Source organism: Arachis hypogaea, chromosome 4 (assembly GCF_003086295.3).
Source record: "Arachis hypogaea cultivar Tifrunner chromosome 4, arahy.Tifrunner.gnm2.J5K5, whole genome shotgun sequence".
Lineage (NCBI taxonomy): Eukaryota > Viridiplantae > Streptophyta > Magnoliopsida > Fabales > Fabaceae > Arachis > Arachis hypogaea.
In genome coordinates, this window is record NC_092039.1 from 89103215 (window position 1) to 89125306 (window position 22092).

Consider the following 22092-nt stretch of genomic DNA (forward strand, 5'->3'; position numbering starts at 1 on the left):
AAACACTAGAATTCATTCTTAAGAACTCTGAAAAAAAAATACCTAATCTAAGCAACAAGATGAACCGTCAGTTGTCCATACACAAGAACAATCCCCGGCAACGGCGCCAAAAACTTGGTGCACGAAATTGTGATCACTACAACTTCGCACAACTAACCAGCAAGTGCACTGGGTCGTCCAAGTAATACCTTACGTGAGTAAGGGTCGATCCCACGGAGATTGGTGGTATGAAGCAAGCTATGGTCACCTTGTAAATCTCAGTCAGGCAGACTCAAATGGTTATAGTGATAAACGAATAAAGCATAAAGATAAAGATAGAGATACTTATGTAATTCATTGGTAGGAACTTCAGATAAGCGTATGAAGATGCCTTCCCTTCCGTCTCTCTGCTTTCCTACTGTCTTCATCCAATTCTTCTTACTCCTTTCCATGGCAAACTCGTGTAGGGTCTCACTGTTGTCAGCAGCTACCTCCCATCCTCGCAGTGAAAGCTAATGCACACACTCTGTCACAGTGCTGCCAATCACCGGTGTGGTTCCCTCCCCTACTGGAATAGAATCCAGTGATTCTTTTGCGTCTGTCACTAACGCCCAGTAAGTTACAGGTTTGAAGCACGTCACAGTCATTCAGTCATTGAATCCTACTCAGAATACCACAGACAAGGTTAGACCTTCCGGTTTCTCTTGAATGCCGCCATCAGTTCTTGCCTATACCACGAAGACTCTGATCTCACGGAATGGTTGGCTCGTTTGTCAGGCGAGCACTCGGTTGTCAGGCGATCAACCATGCATCGTGCAATCAGGAATCCAAGAGATATTCACTAGAGCCTCGAATGCTAGTAGAACAAGAGTGGTTGTCAGTCACTTTGTTCATGAGTGAGAATGGTGATGGGCGTCAATCATCACCTTCATCAAGTTGAAGAACAAGTGATATCTTGGATAAAGAACAAGCGGAATTGAATGGAAGAACAATAGTAATTGCATTAATACTCGAGGTACAGCAGAGCTCCACACCTTAATCTATGGTGTGTAGAAACTCCACCGTTGAAAATACATAAGCATAAGGTCTAGGCATGGCCGAATGGCCAGCCTCCCAATGATCTAAGAACTAAAATGTCCAAAGATGATAAATACAATAGCAAAAGGTCCTACTTATAGAAACTAGTAGCCTAAGGTGTACAAAGATGAGTAAATGACATAAAAATCCACTTCCGGGCCCACTTGGTGTGTGCTTGGGCTGAGCAATGAAGCATTTTTCGTGTAGAGACTCTTCTTGGCGTTTAACTCCAGCTTTTATGCCAGTTTGGGCGTTTAACTCCCAATTAGGTGCCAGTTCCGGCGTTTAACGCTGGGAATTCTGAGGGTGACTTTGAACGCCGGTTTGGGCCATCAAATCTTGGGCAAAGTATGGACTATCATATATTGCTGGAAAGCCCAGGATGTCTACTTTCCAACGCCGTTGAGAGCGCGCCAATTGGGCTTCTGTAGCTCCAGAAAATCCACTTCGAGTGCAGGGAGGTCAGAATCCAACAGCATCTGCAGTCCTTTTTGGTCTCTGAATCAGATTTTTGCTCAGGTCCCTCAATTTCAGCCAGAAAATACCTGAAATCACAGAAAAACACACAAACTCATAGTAAAGTCCAGAAAAGTGAATTTTAACTAAAAACTAATAAAAATATACTAAAAACTAACTAGATCATACTAAAAACATACTAAAAATAATGCCAAAAAGTATACAAATTATCCGCTCATCAATGCGCACGCCCAGGAAGATTTTGAAAGTGTGCGTGCGCACAGATACTAAAATTTACAAGCCTATTCACTCGCACAAGCTGTGCGAGCGCCCTCAACAGACGACCCTTCCCGAGTTGTGCGTGTGCACAGGGCTGTGCGTACACACAGGTCGTAATTCTCCATTGATGTACGCGCGCACAAGCTGTGCTAACGCTGCAGTCAGAGAGCCTTTTCTTGCTTGTGCATACGCACAGGTCTGTGTGTCCGCACAGAATAAGATTTTTGCAGGGTTGTGCATTTGCACAAGGCTGTGCATGCGCACATATCAGAAATCCTAAAATTCTGCAACTTTGCAGAATTTCAAAATTTCAACACCAACTTTGAATGACCATAACTTCCTCTACAAAATTTCAAATTTTATAAACTTTATATCGATTTAAATGGTTTTCAATGAACTTTAAATTTAAACCAAATCCAACAAATTTTAAAAACTGTGGCAAAAGTTATTATCAGATAAAGTTCATAAAAATCAACTTTAACCCAAAGTTCACAAATTACCAATTTTCCCAAATTTCATATCTCAAGCCAATCAAAACAACACCCAAATCCTCTCTACAGCACAATTTACCCTCTAGGATCACTTTTCACCATTAATACCAAATTTTCTATCCTATTTCATCATTCTCAACCTCAATAATCAAATATATATAACATCTTAAACACATATCCACCAATCATCATTTTATCACTATCAAGCTTCTTCATCAACTCAACCATGCTTCATTTTATTACCCACAATATTCATTCATCCAAAACCATCATATCTCAACATCATCATTTAACAACAACAACAATATCAATTCATTGTACATCATCAACCAACCAATCATCAACAACATATAAATTTTCAAACCTATCTTATGGGTCACTAGCCTAAGTGTCCATAAATATTATATACTACATAGAGGAAACCGAAATCATACATTGGCCGATCTTCAATATGCTCCAAAACCCCAAATTAAGCCCAAGACAAGCTTTCAATCACAATCTAAACCACCAAGAATCTTCAACAAGCATCAACAAGCTCCAAACTCACCATAATCAAGCTATATATACATAAACCATCATAAATCAACCTAGGGCTCATTATAATTGAAATTTCACAAGAGTTTCAATGCCTCTTACCTTGTCCAACAGTTTTAGAAGCCAAAACCAACATCAATCAAAGGTTAGAGTGTACCTAAACACCCAAAAATCACAAAATCTCACTTAGCCAAAACTCTAAAAACTCAAAACTTTGAGGAGAAGAATAGAAAAGATTTCATGGTCACCACTCCAGTTTCTTGTATGAATTTTGTAGTGCTCTTCACAAGGAATGCGTAGCCGCAAACGGTGCAGCAATCGGAGCTCCGTAGCTCAAGATATAGGCTTGGGAAGAAGAGTGTGAATAGTGTTTCTTCTTCCGCTTCCTCTCCTCTCACTTTTCTGGTGTGTGTGTGTGTGTTTAATGATGAATGGGTTCATTAAATGAACCTTATATATGTGGGACTTGGGCCCAACTTGGGTCCGGTCCAACCCATTAGCGTTTTTAGCCCGTTTGGCCCAACTTTTGGCCGACCTTTAACACTAACGCCCGGTTTTCCATCTCTAATATTTTTCTAAGGTTTTTGGCTGTTTTCACTTTTTCTAGCATAGCACCGGACACACTTGAACCGGTTCGACCGGTTCAACTATCGGTTCGTATTTTTTCACGGTTTTTCACAGAAAACACATTTTCTGACTCAGAAGGACCTACTGAGTCCAAAAATCATATTTAAATCCCCAAATTATCATTCTAACTTTTCAGAATTCAATTTAGGCATTTAAATGATTTTATCCGAAAAAAATTCGGTTCTTACATTCCCAACCTCCCCAGTGGTGACCGAGAGCTCCCGCGATGACAATGTTCAGCGACGGTGGCACATGAGGCTCCAGCATGGGACAGCAACGCCGGCAACACTTCCTCCGATGGCAGAGAGAGAGAGAGAGAGAGAGAGAGAGAGAGAGAGAGAGAGAGAGAGAGAGAGAGAGAGAGAGAGAGAGAGAGAAGTGAGGGAAGAAGGGTTTGCGTTTGAATTTTAAATCAATTATCATCGGATTTACCGTCAGATTACTCCAACGGTAAATTGGTAAAACGCAGCGTTTTATTAAATCGATTTACTTTCGGAAAAAATCGACGGTAACTTCGCCAGTAACTGTGGCGCCAACAAAATTATATTTCTTGCTACTAATCAACGTCGGACTTAGAGTTGGAATGTAAAATCCGACGGCAAATATTTTTGGAAAATTTAAGCTACCTTATATCCGACGAAAAATCTGCCGCTAAATTCGCTAGTAACCATCGACACTGAATCCGACGGCTCTCAGCATCTTTTTTTGTAGTGAGAGATCTTTTTCAGTTATGAATATTGTAAAGAATAGATTCAGAAATAAAATGGAAGATGAATTTTTTGTTAATTGTCTTCTGATTTACATTGAAAAGAAAATTGTCGAAAAATTTAATACATATTCTATTATCGATAAATTTGATGATTTGAAAAAAATTGTTGTATACCACTTAATTATAAAAAAAATTGTGAGTAAATGGTACACATTTTTTTAATGCATTTTAGATTATATAACTTTTTATATAGAAGTTGCTTTATATATTACGGCCCTGTGTAGATACATAAAATAAGAATATTACAAAATCTAAAAGGAACAGCATCCATAATATTAAAAGAAGAAAAATATCAAGGAAAGAAAATAGATGTATCTATATAATTTCCCCTTTCTTTACTATACTATACTTTCAAGAAAATAATACACTATAAATTAAAGCAATTCTACATTAACTTTTTAAATTAAAATTCTCAAATCCAGCCATAATAAGTTGTTTCTATAAAATGAAGAGTAGAGAAAAAGTAATGAATTGATTAAAGGATCCAGTCTGCTGAAAATCCTAAGACGCTACAACTATAGCGCTACTTCTTACATAGCCTTCTTTTCCTTTAATTTCCCTTTTTCGGTTGTCTTCGTCACAAAAAGTTACATTATATTACATTTTATAGCGACTACCCCCCTTGCTTAGCTTGCTTGCTTGCATTTGAATCATGGAACAATTTTTATGAACAAGAATAATATCTTTATGATGTGTTCTGTCTGTCATGCCTCAACCGACACTAAATTTTGCTACGTATATGCATAAAACATGTAAAATATAAACTTTAAATTATTAATTAATAAAATAATAAATAAAAAAAAAGGAACCATGCATGTTACGTTCATTCCTACATAGACTGAATTATATATATACACATGCTGTTAGACAAAATTTCTTAAACCCCCTGTCACGTAACATTAAAATTCATAGCAGCTAGATACACTTCAAAATGGCATCAATCACCGCGGCGGAGGGCGTGCCGGCACCGTATAACTCCACGGTGGCGACTCGGCTAGGCCGGAGAAGAATTCCGATCCACACCAGCTTCTATTGGGACCACAAGGTAGACATACTTTTCCGGTGCTGGCCGGGCGACAGCGTGGGCATGTATGTGGTGGCGCTGATGCTCGTGTTCGCAATGGCGGTGCTGGTAGAGTGGCTTTCGTTCACCAACATAGTGAAGCTCAAGCCAGGGGGCTCAAACGACGTCGTTGGGGGGCTATTGAAGACGGGGCTATACGGCGTGCGTTCCGGCCTCTCTTACTTGGTGATGCTGGCCGTTATGTCGTTTAACGGTGGGGTTTTTATTGTCGCAATTGGTGGTCACGTCATCGGGTTCTTGATTTTCGGTACTCGAGCGTTCAGAAGGAAGACGGCTGTACCGGACTCGTCTAAGCCGTTGGATTTGCGAGTTCAGTAAATGGAACTTTCAATTGCTTCCGTTTGATGGAGATGCATATCGTTCCGAACTGTGCATTTTTGTGCTTTTGTTATATTCTTGAGTAGTGTGGGTTTTCTCTCTTTCTATCGATACCTGTGTTTCAGTTTTAATTTTTATAATTATTTTTTTTTTTGTTTTGATTCATAAACTTAGATTATATATTTTTGTCTAGCTATTAATCAAGTTACTTCGTAAAGTACTGATGCGATTCATCTTAACTCATTAAGATTTTAACTTTTTAAGCCAAATTTAATGGTGCAATTTAACGATAATAACCAAAATAAATTATTCTAAATTTTATTAAATTAAACATAAACTAAAATAATTCATATATATAGACTAAAACTTCTTGATAAAACAAGCGTAGTAATTGAAATTGTTACATAACACGCTGTTCGTCTATAATGGTTTACCGATTGACTGGTATATATATTGAAATTGCGATGCGAAATTGCAAACAAAGAGGCTCTATGTTCTAAAGGCTTTCTCTAAGTCACTTACATGCTTATATGTTGTTATTTGTACTTTTTTTTCTTACTGATATTTGTACAGTTAATTAAGGAGATAACAATTAATTAAATTTGATTTCGAAGTTTTTACTCCTTAATTAATTTGATCTTTTAGTTTTTAAATTGATCAATATGATTTTAATTTGATCAACTTTCTAATAGAAAATTTAGGATAAATCACACATATATAAATTAAACCAATAGCAGTATTATGTGTTTGTCCTAAATATGCTAGTTACAACGATTTACCAAGGACAAGGAAATTACATAAATCGTTCTGAGACGAAACGACTTACTAGAAAAAAAATACTCATATAAATCGTTCTAAGCCCGAATAATTTATTAGGGAAAAAGACATCCGAGAGAGATTTTTATACATAAGTAGAATGATAATTAGATTTTCGAAAATTTTTACTTAGAACTAATTAGTTCTCGAAGAAAAAAGTACTAATTACATTACAATATTGAGTCTATGCTACGATTTTTTTTTGTCACGGTAAAAGACTGTGACTATAAAAAATTTATGGTCACGATTTTTTATCGTGACAAAAAAAAGCTATGGTCACGATTTTTAAAAAAAGATTGCCAAAAAAAAGTCTATGATCATAGTTTTAGGTGACTTAAAAGAGTTTATGGTCACAATTTTTAAGAGTGACAAAAAAGGGGTCTATAGTCACGATTTTTCAGAAAAGGGTAACTTAAAGAAGTTTATGATCACGGTTTTAGTAAATGACCTAAACATGTCTATGTCCACAGTTTTGGGGGGTGACCTAAAAGGAGTCTATGGTCATGGTTTTTTAAAAGAAAGTGATCTAAAAGGATCTATGGTCATAATTTGGGGGGATGACCTAATTAAAAGAGTCTATGGTCACGATTTTGGGGGTGACCTAAAAGGATTTATAGTCACAGTTTTGGGGTAGTCTAAAAGGATTTGTGATCACGGTTTTATTTTTAAAAGGTAACCTAAAATGGTATGTGATCACGGTTTTAGGGTGACCTAAAAGGATCTTTAATCACGGTTTTGGGGTGACTTAAAGGTATCTATGGTCACGGTTTTGGGGGTAACCTAAAAGGGTCTATGGTCACAATTTTTCGAAAGGGTGACCTAAAAAAATCTATGGTCACGGGTTTAGGGGCGACCTGAAGGTATCTATGGTCACGATTGTGGGGAGTGACCTAAAATGGTCTATTAATATTAAATTAAAAAATATTTAAAACTTAAAAACTAATTAATAAGTTGACAAATAAATATTATTTTTTTAAAATAATTTAAATAAATTATTATTGATTTTTAATTACTATTCTATCTTTTCATTTTATTAAAATTTTTATACTATCCTAGTTCTAACCCTAATCCTAATCATAATTACTAAGTATATTTTTATAACTAAATCAGGTTTTAATGATTTGGATTTAAATTAATTAAAATTTATATATATTTTTTATGATTTTGGGTATTTCATATATTTAAAATTTAAAAATTTTAATAATTGAAAACAAACAAAAATTTTATATGATTTAATGTAAACATTAAAATTTTAAATTTTATTTTATAAATAAAAAATTAAATAAAATACTTTTAATTTTAATTTCAGGTGTATAATGTTCTCTATTCTAACATATTTATTTCTTTTGCTACCAGGAGGATATGATATGAAAAAAATATTTTTCATAACAATAAGAGATAGGATGAGTCTCATATATATATACTTTAGTTATCTAAATATAATATTTTAATGTGTTCTGTTTTTTTTGTAAATAGACTTTACCCAATATTACATGTAATGGATAAATTATATCGTATTTTGATTTGTGTCGTTTGGATTAAAATCATATATAGCTTATAATATAAATTTTATGATTTAGATTTCTTGAATTTCTTATTTTAGACTTATTTTGTGATTATCATAAATTTGGGATGTGATTATGCTTTAAAAAATAAATCTCATAAAATAGGGTAGGCCATGGTCACAATCTTAAAATAGGGTGACCATAGATAAGCTATGATCACGGTAAAAATCATGACCATAGATAAGGCTACGGTCACGGTTTTAAAGAATGGTGACCATAGATAAGCTAAAACCGTGACCATAAATAAGGCTATGGTCACGGTTTTAAAGAGGGGTGACCATAGATAAGTTATGTGATGAGTTTGGAAAATTTATGTTAAATTAATATGATAAGAAAATATTATTAAAGGTATTATTAAGTATTTAATTGTTTGTTTGATAAATTTGATTAAGTGTGCAGGAAAGCAACTTAATGGGACAAAGCTACAACAAGTCAAATTTAATCAAAGAACAAATTTAGCCTTGTACTATATTAATTCAAAAATAGTGGCTGAACATTAAAAGGAAGAAAATCAAATTGGCACAAAATCTTGAAGGAGCCCATATGGTGATCACAAAGCAATCACTTCAAGTAACCAAAAGTCTCACACATTACTTCATTTCTTGGGTACTAGGACTTGAAATTCAATTGAGTTTAATTTCATTAAAAGCTTCCACCGAAAGCTTTCTCTCTTCTCTCTCCTCTCTCTTACTTCGGTTAAATCACATCACTCAAAGAAGAAGGAAGAAGAAAAATGGAGGCCACAGAGAAAAGCCTATGACGAAAGGCTAAGAAAGATTTTTTTTTCACAAAAGGAAGGTTTGTGAACAGAGGCTAAAATATTTTTTCCAAGAAAAAAGGCTTCGATTCATGAAACAAATCTATCTTGGTAAAGGTACAGTAAAAAGTGCTACAAAGAAGAGAAAAGCCTCAGAGTCTCAAGCTGGAAGAAGCAAAAATGAAAAGCTTAAGGCCATCTTGGGTCAGAACCACATCAACGCTCAAAATCAATTCTTGTGGCTAAAGTCAAGATCAATGGTCAAGATTGAAGAAGATGAATGAAAAAGAATGAGAGGGGTGCATGCAAACAGATTCGATTTCTCTCTCTCCTCTGTTCAAGCCGCCACTACTCTGATGTTGGAGAAGAAAGATGCTATGAGGGTGCAACTGATTTCAACTTTGGAAGCTTTACCCTTCTATATTAAGGGTGAATGGCCAAGGGTTGAGGTAATGAGAGAAAGTGAAAAAGCACAGAGTTCTCATAGCTACCCTAAAGCTGTCTGAGTTCTTCTCCTTCAATGAAGTTCATTTAGTTTCTTTTCCTTAGGTTTGTCTGTCTGAGTCTCATGATAAAAAGGCAAACATGGTGAGGTTTGTAAGAAAAAAGTCAATGAGTGAAAAAAGGCAGTGAGCAAAATTAAAGAAAAAGTCATAGATGTCTCAGAGTTCTTTGTACACCTTTATGTTGTGTGTCATGATCCTGTTGAGATTTCCTTGCAAGTTGGGTTATCACTTTGTTGTTGAAGGCTTGGTTTGAGTCCAAGTGAAATTCAGATTGGGGTTAGAATCTGGATTTGTCCCTAATAGTATTGGGTAGATCCTAGGGAAGAATTGGTGTTTGTAATCTTGAAAAAGATAGTAAAATTCCATCATTATTATGATGGAAACTGGATGTAAGCTACATTGTACCTAGTAGCTGAACCAAGATATATCTGGTATCAATTCTTCTTCTCTGCTTTTTTTCTATTTCTGGTTCTCAAGAGACAAAATGAAAAATATCTCTCAACTTGTTACGAGACAAAACTAAAAATGTCTCTCAACTTGTTTCAAGACAAAAGTGAAAATATCTCCTAAAGTTTGTGGAAATTAAAGTAAAAGTAATACTCTGCAAAAAAGGAAGCTAAGATCCAACCCCCTTCTCTTAGCTACTAATTACCGTCAATTGGTATCAGAGCTTGGTCTTAAAGAGATCAAGCTTTGCAACTTGGAGAAAAGATCATGATGGAGAACAACAGTGGTTCTAATATGGTGGCCTACACTCTGACGGAACGGCAATCAAGCAATAGACCTCCATTCTTCAATGGAAAGAACTATAGTTACTGGAAGAAAAGAATGAAGATTTTTGTTCAGTCTATAGATTACAGACTTTAGAAGATAATTTTGGAAGGTCCACAAGTCCCAACCACAACAAGAGTTGATGGTGTGGTTGTTCCCAAGGCTGAGACAGATTCGAATGACGATGATAGGAAGAAAATAGAGCTCAACGCTAAAGCAGTCAACTGGCTTAACTGTGCTGTTAGCTTTGAGGAATACCGATGGGTATCAAGATGCACAACAGCAAAGGAAATATGGGACAAGTTTCAAGTTACTCATGAAGGCACAACCCAAATCAAAAGAACCAGAATAGACATGTTAAACAGAGAATACAAAATGTTCTTAATAAAGGAAGGAGAAACAGTTGATGAAATGTTTAAATCTCAAAATACCATTCTAAAGGCAGAAAATGGTTTTCTAAAAGATAAATTAAGGGAAGCCGAAATCACTGTTGATCTTGTTGAAGAAAACAAGCGGTTAAAGGCTGAAATTAAGGGCTATGAGAACCAAAATTCTGTGATTGCATATCTAAATTGTTTTGAGAAAAATGAAAGGTTGCATAAAGAGGTGAAAAGCCTAAAAGTGGACCTAGCTAACTTTGCTCAAAGTTTTGAAAATTTGAATCAACTTTTGTCTAGTCAAAAACCTCTCCATGATAAAGCTGGTTTGGGTTTTCACAAGAAATCTGACAAGTTTATTGAAAAATTCCCTTTTTCTAGTATGGCTTCCACCTCGGATGACATACGATTTCAAAACCAAACAAGTTTCAAAAATCAGCAACCTAAAAGATTTTGTAGACTATTGATGAGCGGATAATTTGTATGCTTTTTGGCATTGTTTTTAGTATGTTTTTAGTATAATCTAGTTAGCTTTTAGTATATTTTTATTAGTTTTTAGCTAAAATTTACTTTTCTGGACTTTACTATGAGTTTGTGTGTTTTTCTGTGATTTCAGGTATTTTCTGGCTGAAATTGAGGGTCCTGAGCAAAAATCTGATTCCGAGACCAAAAAGGACTGCAGATGCTGTTGGATTCTGACCTCCCTGCACTCGAAGTGGATTTTATGGAGCTACAGATACCCAATTGGCGCGCTCTCAACGGCGTTGGAAAGTAGACATCCTGGGCTTTCCAGCAATATATGATAGTCCATACTTTGCCCAAGATTTGATGGCCCAAACCGGCGTGGCAAATCAGCCTCAGAAATTCCAGCGTTAAACGCCGGAACTGGCATAAAACTTGGAGTTAAACGCCCAAACTGGCATGAGAACTGGCGTTTAACTCCAGAAAACGTCTCTACACATAAAAGCTTCAATGCTCAGCCCAAGCACACACCAAGTGGACCCAGAAGTGGATTTTTACGTCATTTACTCATTTCTGTACACCCTAGGCTACTAGTTTACTATTAATAGGATCTTTTGACATTGTATCAGTACCTCATGACACTTTACACATTTTCTTTGTGTACCTTCCACGGCATGAGTCTCTAAACCCCATGGTTGGGGGTGAGGAGCTCTTCTGTGTCTTGATGGATTAATGCAATTACTACTGTTTCTCATTCAATCATGCTTGCTTCCATTCTAAGATAATACTTGTTCTTAATCCGGATGAATGTGATGATCCGTGACAATCATCATCATTCTCAACTATGAACGTGTGCCTGACAACCACCTCCGTTCTACATTAGATTAAGTAGTTATCTCTTGGATTCTTTAATCGGAATCTTCGTGGTATAAGCTAGAACTGATGGCGGCATTCAAGAGAATCTGGAAGGTCTAAACCTTGTCTGTGGTATTCTGAGTAGGATTCAATGATTGAATGACTGTGACGTGCTTCAAACTCCTAGCAGGCGGGGCGTTAGTGACAGACGCAAAAGAATCATTGGATTCTATTCCGGCCTGACCGAGAACCGACAGATGAATTCCGCGTGCTGTGACAGAGCATATGCAATTGTTTTCACTGAGAGGATGGGAGGTAGCCATTGACAACGGTGAAACCCTACATACAGCTTGCCATGGAAGGAGACTTGCGTGTTTGAAGAAGAAGACAGTAGGAAAGCAGAGATTCAGAAGATGGAGCATCTCCAAACCTCAACCTATTCTCCATTACTGCAAAACAAGTAATCATTTCATGTTCTTTTGTCTTTCACAATCAATCCTGATAATTTCTGATATCCTGACTAAGATTTACAAGATAACCATAGCTTGCTTCAAGCCGACAATCTCTGTGGGATCGACCCTTGCTCACGCAAGGTATTACTTGGACGACCCAGTACACTTGCTGGTTAGTTGTGCGAGGTTGCAAAAGTGTGATTGCAATTTCACGCACCAAGTTTTTGGCGCCGTTGCCGGGGATTGTTCAAGTTTTGAGCAAGCTTTTGGTAACATCAGTGCCAAGATCCGGCAACAACACCAAGTTTTTGGCGCCGTTGCCGGGGATTGTTGAGTTTAGACAACTGACGGCTTATCTTGTTGCTTAGATTAGGACTGTTTTATTTTTGTTGGTTTAGAGTCTTTCAGTTGAGTCTAGTTTCATATTTTAAGTTTGGTGTCAATTGCATGCTTTTGTTTTTCTTTTAATTTTCGATTTTTGCATGTTCTTAGTCCCTTTTTGATTTATAAAAATTCTAAGTTTGGTGTCCTCTTTGTGTTTTTCCCTTAAAAATTTTCGAAAACTGTATGTTTGATTTTCTAAAAATTTTAAGTTTGGTGTCTTTTTGTGTTTTTCTCTTTCCTCTTTTCAAAATCAAATCTTTTTCATAAAAATTTTTCAATCATATCTTTTTAATTGCTGTTTTCAAAATCTTTTTTATTAACTCATTGATTCAGTTTTCAATTTGCTTTGATCTTATTTTCTTTTTAATTTTCGAATTTTTATTTTAATTTTATTTTGTTTTATTCTATTTTTTTTCGTAAATTCAAAAAAAAATACAAACAAAATTTATCTCTTTGCAATCATTATCATTTCCCTTTTGTCCATTATGGACTTAAGTGGGATCAATCAGTCCAAAAGGACTCTGGGGTCATATGCTAACCCCATTACAGCTGCATATGGGAGTAGCATCTGTACACCTCCCATCAAAGCAAGCAGCTTTGAACTAAATCCTCAACTCATTATCATAGTGCAGCAAAATTGCCAGTATTCCGGTCTTCCACAAGAAGAACCTACTGAGTTTCTGGCACAGTTTTTACAAATTGCTGACACAGTACATGATAAAGAGGTAGATCAGGATGTCTACAGACTATTACTGTTTCCATTTGCTGTAAAAGATCAAGCTAAAAGGTGGTTGAATAACCAACCTACAGCAAGCATAAAGACATGGAAACAGTTGTCAGACAAATTCCTGAATCATTTTTACCCTCCAAAAAGGATGACACAGTTAAGACTGGACATCCAAGGCTTTAAACAAGAGGATAATGAATCCCTTTATAATGCCTGGGAGAGGTATAGAGGTATGTTAAGGAAATGTCCCTCTGAAATGTTTTCAGAGTGGGTACAGTTAGACATTTTCTACTATGGGCTTACAGAAAAAGCTCAGATATCTTTAGACCACTCAGCTGGTGGATCTATACACATGAGGAAGACAATTGAAGAAGCTCAAGAGCTTATAGACACTGTTGCTAGAAACCAATATTTGTACTCTAGCAATGAGTTCTCTCCAAAAAAGAAAGCCATGGCAGTGGTCACTGACCCTAGTCCTCAAGAACAAATAATTGAGCTTAATCAACAATTGCTCCTGATGACAGAACAGTTAGCAGACTTTAAAGAGATGCTCCATGAAACTAAAGTTGCTAACAAGAGCATAGAACTGCAGTTGAATCAAGCAAAACAGCAATTATCTAAACAGATAACAGAGGAATGTCAAGCAGTTCAATTGAGGAGTGGGAAGACCCTGAATAACACTGCTCAAAAGAGTAAAAAGCCAAACAAGGAACAATTGACAGAGGACAACCAAACCACTGTTCAAAATCCCTCTGAGGACAGTAAGAGCCCAGAGAGGAATGTCATTGGCGTTCAAACGCCAGAAAGGGAAGGAAAGCTGGCGTTTAACGCCCATTCCTTGCCCAGTTCTGGCGTTCAAACGCCAGAAAAGGGGGAAAAGTTGGCGTTAAACGCCCAGTTTCCACCCAATCCTAGCGTTCAGACGCCTGGGGAAAATCAGACACCCGAAAGTGCTGACAGTAATCCCTCTAACAAGGCTTCTTCAACCACTTCTGTAAGGAATAAACCTGCAGCATCTAAGGTTGAAGAATATAAAGCCAAGATGCCTTATCCTCAAAAACTCCGCCAAGCGGAACAGGATAAGCAATTTGCCCGCTTTGCAGACTATCTAAGGACTCTTGAAATAAAGATTCCGTTTGCAGAGGCACTTGAGCAAATACCTTCTTATGCTAAATTCATGAAAGAAATCTTAAGTCACAAGAAGGATTGGAGAGAAACTGAAAAAGTATTTCTCACTGAAGAATGCAGTGCAGTCATATTAAAGAGCTTACCAGAAAAGCTTCAAGATCCAGGGAGCTTTATGATACCATGCACATTAGAAGGTGCTTGCACCAAGACGGCTCTATGTGATCTTGGAGCAAGCATCAATCTAATACCTGCATCCACTATCAGAAAGCTTGGGTTGACTGGAGAAGTCAAACCAACCCGGATATGCCTCCAACTTGCTGATGGCTCCATTAAATACCCATCAGGCATAATTGAGGACATGATTGTCAAGGTTGGGCCATTCGCCTTTCCAACTGACTTTGTGGTGCTGGAAATGGAGGAGCACAAGAGTGCGACTCTCATTCTAGGAAGACCCTTCCTAGCAACTGGACGAACTCTCATTGATGTACAAAAAGGGGAAGTAACCTTAAGAGTCAATGAGGATGAGTTCAAGTTGAATGCTGTAAAAGCCATGCAGCATCCAAACACACCAAATGACTGCATGGGCGCTGACATTATTGACTCTCTGGTAGAAGAGATCAATATGACTGAAAGCCTAGAATCAGAGCTTGAGGCCATCTTCAAGGATGCTCAAACTGATCAAGAAGAACTAGAGGAGGCAAAGGAATTTTCGAAAATTCCTCAGGAGGAGGATAAGCCTCCCAAGCCTGAACTCAAACCACTACCAGCATCCCTGAAATATGCATTTCTGGGAGAGGGTGACACTTTTCCAGTGATTATAAGCTCTGCTTTAAATTCACAGGAAGAAGAAGCACTGATTCAAGTGCTAAGGACACACAAGACAGCTCTTGGGTGGTCCATAAGTGATCTTAAAGGCATTAGCCCAGCTAGATGCATGCACAAGATCCTACTGGAGGATAATGCCAAACCAGTGGTCCAACCACAGAGGAGGCTAAATCCTGCCATGAAGGAGGTGGTGCAGAAAAAGGTCACTAAATTACTAGAGGCTGGGATTATTTACCCTATTTCTGATAGCCCCTGGGTGAGCCCTGTCCAAGTTGTTCCCAAAAAGGGAGGCATGACAGTGGTTCATAATGAAAAAAATGAACTGGTTCCTACAAGGACAGTCACAGGGTGGCGCATGTGTATTGACTACAGAAGGCTCAATACAGCCACCAGAAAGGATCATTTTCCTTTACCATTCATAGACCAAATGCTAGAAAGACTAGCTGGCCATGATTATTACTGCTTTTTGGATGGCTATTCAGGCTACAACCAAATTGCAGTGGACCCTCAGGACCAAGAGAAAACAGCATTCACTTGCCCTTCTGGCGTGTTTGCCTATAGGAGGATGCCTTTTGGTCTGTGCAATGCACCTGCAACCTTTCAGAGGTGCATGCTCTCTATCTTCTCAGATATGGTAGAAAAATTTCTGGAAGTCTTCATGGATGACTTTTCAGTATATGGAGACTCATTTAGCTCCTGTCTTAATCACCTAGCACTTGTCTTGAAAAGGTGCCAAGAGACTAACCTGGTTTTAAACTGGGAGAAATGTCACTTTATGGTGACTGAAGGAATTGTCCTTGGGCACAAAATTTCAAGCAAGGGAATAGAGGTGGATAAGGCAAAGGTAGAGGTAATTGAAAAATTACCACCACCTGCCAATGTTAAGGCAATCAGAAGCTTTCTGGGGCATGCAGGATTCTACAGAAGGTTTATAAAGGATTTTTCGAAAATTGCAAAATCTCTGAGTAACCTGTTAGCTGCTGACACACCATTTGTGTTTGACACACAGTGTCTGCAGGCATTTGAGACCCTGAAAGCTAAGCTGGTCACAGTACCAGTCATCTCTGCACCAGATTGGACATTGCCATTTGAACTAATGTGTGATGCCAGTGACCATGCCATTGGTGCAGTGTTGGAACAGAGGCATAACAAGCTTCTGCACGTCATTTACTATGCCAGCCGTGTTCTAAATGACGCACAGAAGAACTACACAACCACAGAAAAAGAGTTACTTGCAGTGGTCTATGCCATTGACAAGTTTAGATCCTATCTAGTGGGGTCCAAAGTGGTTGTGTACACTGACCATGCTGCTCTTAAATACTTACTCACAAAGCAGGATTCAAAACCCAGGCTTATAAGATGGGTGTTGCTTCTGCAAGAGTTTGATATAGAAATAAGAGACAGAAAAGGGACAGAGAACCAAGTAGCTGATCATCTGTCCCGAATAGAACCAGTAGCTGGGGCGTCCCTCCCTTCTACTGAGATTTCTGAGACTTTCCCAGATGAGCAACTCTTTGCCATTCAGGAAGCTCCATGGTTTGCAGATATTGCAAATTATAAAGCTGTGAGGTTCATACCCAAAGAGTACAGCTACGTGCAGAGAAAGAAATTAATTTCAGATGCCAAGTACTACCTCTGGGATGAACCATATCTCTTTAAGAGATGTGCTGACGAAGTGAATCGCAGATGTGTACCCAGAGAAGAAGCACAAAGGATCCTATGGCACTGCCATGGATCACAGTATGGAGGACATTTTGGAAGTGAGCGAACAGCCACTAAAGTCCTCCAATGTGGCTTCTACTGGCCTACTCTCTATAAAGATTCCCGAGAGTTTGTGCGTAACTGTGACAGTTGCCAAAGAGCTGGTAACCTGCCTCATAGATATGCCATGCCTCAACAAGGGATATTAGAGATAGAATTGTTTGATGTATGGGGAATTGACTTCATGGGGCCATTCCCACCATCATACTCAAACACTTACATTCTGGTGGCAGTGGACTATGTATCTAAGTGGGTAGAAGCAATTGCTACACCCACTAATGATACCAAAACTGTGCTGAAATTCCTCCAGAAAAACATCTTCAGCAGATTTGGTGTTCCCAGAATATTAATCAGTGACGGGGCACTCATTTCTGCAACAAACAGCTATACTCTGCTATGGTTAGATATGGAATTAGCCACAAAGTGGCAACTCCGTATCATCCACAGACAAATGGGCAAGCTGAGGTCTCTAACAGAGAGCTAAAGAGAATCCTGGAACGGACTGTGATAGCCCGAAGAAAGGATAGGGCAAAGAGCTTGGATGATGCTCTGTGGGCATACAGAACAGCATTCAAGACTCCTATAGGAACCTCCACATACCAACTGGTGTATGGGAAGGCCTGTCATTTGCCTGTGGAACTGGAACATAAGGCCTACTGGGCAACCAGATTCCTAAACATGGATGCACAGTTAGCTGGTGAGAAGAGATTGCTCCAGCTAAATGAGCTAGAGGAGTTCAGACTCAATGCCTTTGAAAATGCAAAAATTTATAAGGAAAAGGCAAAGAAATGGCATGACAAGAAGTTGTCAACCAGAGTCTTTGAGCCAGGACAAAAGGTTCTGCTCTTCAACTCTAGGCTCAGACTGTTTCCAGGAAAACTCAAATCCCGGTGGAGGGGTCCGTATGTGATTACAGGAGTGTCACCATATGGATATGTTGAGCTTCAGGATACTGATTCCGACAAAAGGTTCATTGTTAATGGACAGAGAATCAAGCATTATCTTGAAGGAAACTTTGAGCAGGAATGCTCAAAACTGAGACTTGAGTAATTCTCAGTGAAGGTCCAGCTAAAGACAGTAAAGAAGCGCTTGTTGGGAGGCAACCCAGTCATTAGTAGGTTGTATGATTTGTTCTTACAGAGGCAAGTATCAAAAATGAAGGGATTCACAGAGTTACAGAAGGATTCAGCTCAAAAAGCAGAGAAAAAGAACTTACTGGCGAAAAAACGCCAGTAAGGGCCATTTTGGGCGTTAAACGCCAGAATGGGTATCATTCTGGGCGTTTAACGCCAGGAATGGTGCCATTTTGGGTGTTAAACGCCAGAATGGGCACCATTCTGGGCGTTTAACGCCAGGTGTGCAGCATTCTGGGCGTTCAGAAAAACGCCCAGTGCTAAAGGATTTCTGGCGTTTAACGCCAGCCAGGGCACCTGGCTGGGCGTTAAACGCCCAAAAGGGGCACCAAATGGGCGTTAAACGCCAGAATGGGTGCCATTCTGGGCGTTTAACGCCAGAAAGGTGGGGGGACTACAATTTTGTTTTCAACTCAGATTTTTTCAAACTTTCCTTTTCTTTCCCATATTTTCCTACAAAAACACATTTCAATCTCTCATCATTCACTTTCAAATTTTCAAAATCATTCTTCAAATCTTCCAAATCATTCCCAAATTTTGTTCAAAAACTCACCCCTCTTTCAATTTCTTTCCATATCTCCTCAAATCTCCTTTCAAATTTTTCTTTTTTTCGAAAATCTCTTCCCCCCCACTCTATAAATAAACGTTTGGCACCCTCTTTCCACCACACCATTCGAATTTCCTCTTCCTCTCTCTCTCTCATCTCTTCTTTCTTTTCTTTTTGCTTGAGGACAAGCAAACCTCTAAGTTTGGTGTGCTTTTCCGTGATCACTAAGCCAAGATTCATCAAGATCATGGCTCCTAAGGGAAAACAAACCAATTTAAGAGGAAAGAAAGAAACTAATCTAAAGAATCTTTGGAATCAAGAGAAGTTCTTAACCAAAGAACATGAAGACCATTATCACAAAATAATGGGTCTGAGGTCAGTGATCCCGGAAGTTAAATTTGATCTGAAAGAAGATGAATATCCGGGGATCCAAGAGCAAATTCGAAACAGAGGATGGGAAGTTCTAACCAATCCTGAAATAAAGGTTGGAAGGAACATGGTTCAGGAATTCTACTCAAATCTGTGGCTAACAGATAAGCAGAGAATGACTGGAACTGCTTACCATACCTACAGAACCATGTTCAGAGGGAAAGTTATGTATTTCCATCTGGACAAAATAAGAGAAATCTTCAAACTACCTCAACTGCAAGATGATCCTGAATCCTTTAATAGGAGGATGGTAAGAGCAGATAAAGGGTTGGATCAAGTTCTAGAGGACATATGCCTCCCTGGGACTAAGTGGATAACCAATTCAAAGGGTGTCCCAAACCAACTCAAGAGGGGAGACCTCAAACCAATTGCAAGAGGTTGGCTAGACTTTATTGGGCATTCCATATTGCCCACTAGCAACCGTTCTGAGGTCACCATCAAGAGAGCAGTGATGATTCATTGCATCATGCTTGGAAAAGAAGTGGAGGTTCATCATGTGATTGCTTGTGAGATCTACAGAATTGCAAATAAGAATTCCACTGAAACCAAACTAGCCTACCCAAGCTTGATCTCCTTGCTCTGTAAAGAGGCTGGGATAAAGATGGGAGTAGATGAATTCATACCTATTGAACATCCAATCACCAAGAAGTCAATGGAAGGACAAGTGCAAGACAACTCTATCAAGAGGAGGGCGCAGGAATTCCTCCCTGAATTCCCAAGAATTGACTACTGGACCAGCCTAGAAGCATCTATTACCAAGTTGCAAGAGACTATGGAGCAACTGAAGGAAGAACAGCAGAATCAGAACTGCATGCTCTGCAAATTGCTGAAGGAACAAGAGAAGCAGGGGCGTGAACTCCAAGAGTTGAAACGCCAAAAGCTCTCCTCTCAAGCTGAGGGAGCATCCACTTCTCAAAATCAAGGTTGTTGAGTCCTAACTCTGTGAAAACCTCTATCATTAGGAGCCTATGTTTTTGCGTTTTTATTGTCTTCTGTTTTGCTTTTATTTTTCGTTTTTCTAGTCTCATTTTATATCTATTTTTGAGTCTTGTTCTTAATTCATGGTTAATAAAAATGGAAATTTTATGCCTTAAAGTTATGAATGTCCTATGAATCCATCACCTCTCTTAAATGAAAAATGCTTTAATCACAAAAGAACAAGAAGTACAGGATTTTGAAATTTATCATTGAAACTAGTTGAATTAGTTTGATGTGGTGACAATACTTTTTGCTTTCTGAATGAATGCTTGAACAGTGCATATATCTCTTGAATTTGTTGTTTTGAGAATGTTAAAATTGTTGGCTCTTGAAAGAATGAGGAAAAAGAGAAGTGGTATTGAGGATCTAAAAAAATCATTAGATTGATTCTTGAAGCAAGAAAAAGCAGTGGATACAAAAAAAAAATTTCGAAAAAAAAAGAAAAAAAAAGAAAGAAATAAAATTGTGATCCAAGGCAAAAAGAGTGTGCTTAAGAACCCTGGACACCTCTAATTGGGGACTCTAGCAAAGCTGGGTCACAATCTGAAAAGGTTCACCCAATTATGTGTCTGTGGCATGTATGTATCCGGTGGTAATACTGGAAGACAGAGTGCTTTGGGCCACAGCCAAGACTCATACACTAGCTATGTTCAAGAATCATTATGCTTAACTAAGAGAATCAATAACACTATCTGAGTTCTGAGTTCTTATAGATGCCAATCATTCTGAACCTCAAAGGATAGAGTGAGATGCCAAAACTGTTCGGAGGCAAAAAGCTACTAGTCCCGCTCATCTAATTGGAGCTATGTTTCCTTGATATTTTGGAGTCTATAGTATATTCTCTTCTTTTTATCCTATTTTGATTTTCAGTTGCTTGGGGACAAGCAACAATTTAAGTTTGGTGTTGTGATGAGCGGATAATTTGTATGCTTTTTGGCATTGTTTTTAGTATGTTTTTAGTATAATCTAGTTAGCTTTTAGTATATTTTTATTAGTTTTTAGCTAAAATTCACTTTTCTGGACTTTACTATGAGTTTGTGTGTTTTTCTGTGATTTCAGGTATTTTCTGGCTGAAATTGAGGGTCCTGAGCAAAAATCTGATTCCGAGACCAAAAAGGACTGCAGATGCTGTTGGATTCTGACCTCCCTGCACTCGAAGTGGATTTTCTGGAGTTACAGAAGCCCCATTGGCGCGCTCTCAACGGCGTTGGAAAGTAGACATCCTGGGCTTTCCAGCAATATATGATAGTCTATACTTTGCCCAAGATTTGATGGCCCAAACCGGCGTGGCAAATCAGCCTCAGAAATTCCAGCGTTAAACGCCGGAACTGGCATAAAACTTGGAGTTAAACGCCCAAACTGGCATGAGAACTGGTGTTTAACTCCAGAAAACGTCTCTACACATAAAAACTTCAATGCTCAGCCCAAGCACACACCAAGTGGACCCAGAAGTGGATTTTTACGTCATTTACTCATTTCTGTACACCCTAGGCTACTAGTTTACTATTAATAGGATCTTTTGACATTGTATCAGTACCTCATGACACTTTACACGTTTTGTTTGTGTACCTTCCACGGCATGAGTCTCTAAACCCCATGGTTGGGGGTGAGGAGCTCTGCTGTGTCTTGATGGATTAATGCAATTACTACTGTTTCTCATTCAATCATGCTTGCTTCCATTCTAAGATAATACTTGTTCTTAATCCGGATGAATGTGATGATCCGTGACAATCATCATCATTCTCAACTATGAACGTGTGCCTGACAACCACCTCCATTCTACATTAGATTAAGTAGTTATCTCTTGGATTCTTTAATCGGAATCTTCGTGGTATAAGCTAGAACTGATGGCGGCATTCAAGAGAATCCGGAAGGTCTAAACATTGTCTGTGGTATTCTGAGTAGGATTCAATGATTGAATGACTGTGACATGCTTCAAACTCCTAGCAGGCGGGGCGTTAGTGACAGACGCAAAAGAATCATTGGATTCTATTCTGGCCTGACC

The 22092-nt window shown here is 38.3% G+C and overlaps 1 protein-coding gene across 1 annotated transcript; it reads left to right on the forward strand.

Moving 5' to 3' along the window:
• Positions 1-5143: 5143 nt before the first annotated feature.
• LOC112795013 (copper transporter 6-like) lies at positions 5144-5614 on the forward strand. Its single transcript, XM_025836969.3, has one exon. It carries the CDS (start codon positions 5144-5146, stop codon positions 5612-5614), a length of 471 nt encoding a protein of 156 aa, XP_025692754.1.
• Positions 5615-22092: the final 16478 nt, after the last annotated feature.

Bases quoted from the DNA above. Each gene is read 5' to 3' on its own strand.
- LOC112795013 (XM_025836969.3), top strand. From the start codon at position 5,144: ATGGCATCAATCACCGCGGCGGAGGGCGTGCCGGCACCGTATAACTCC.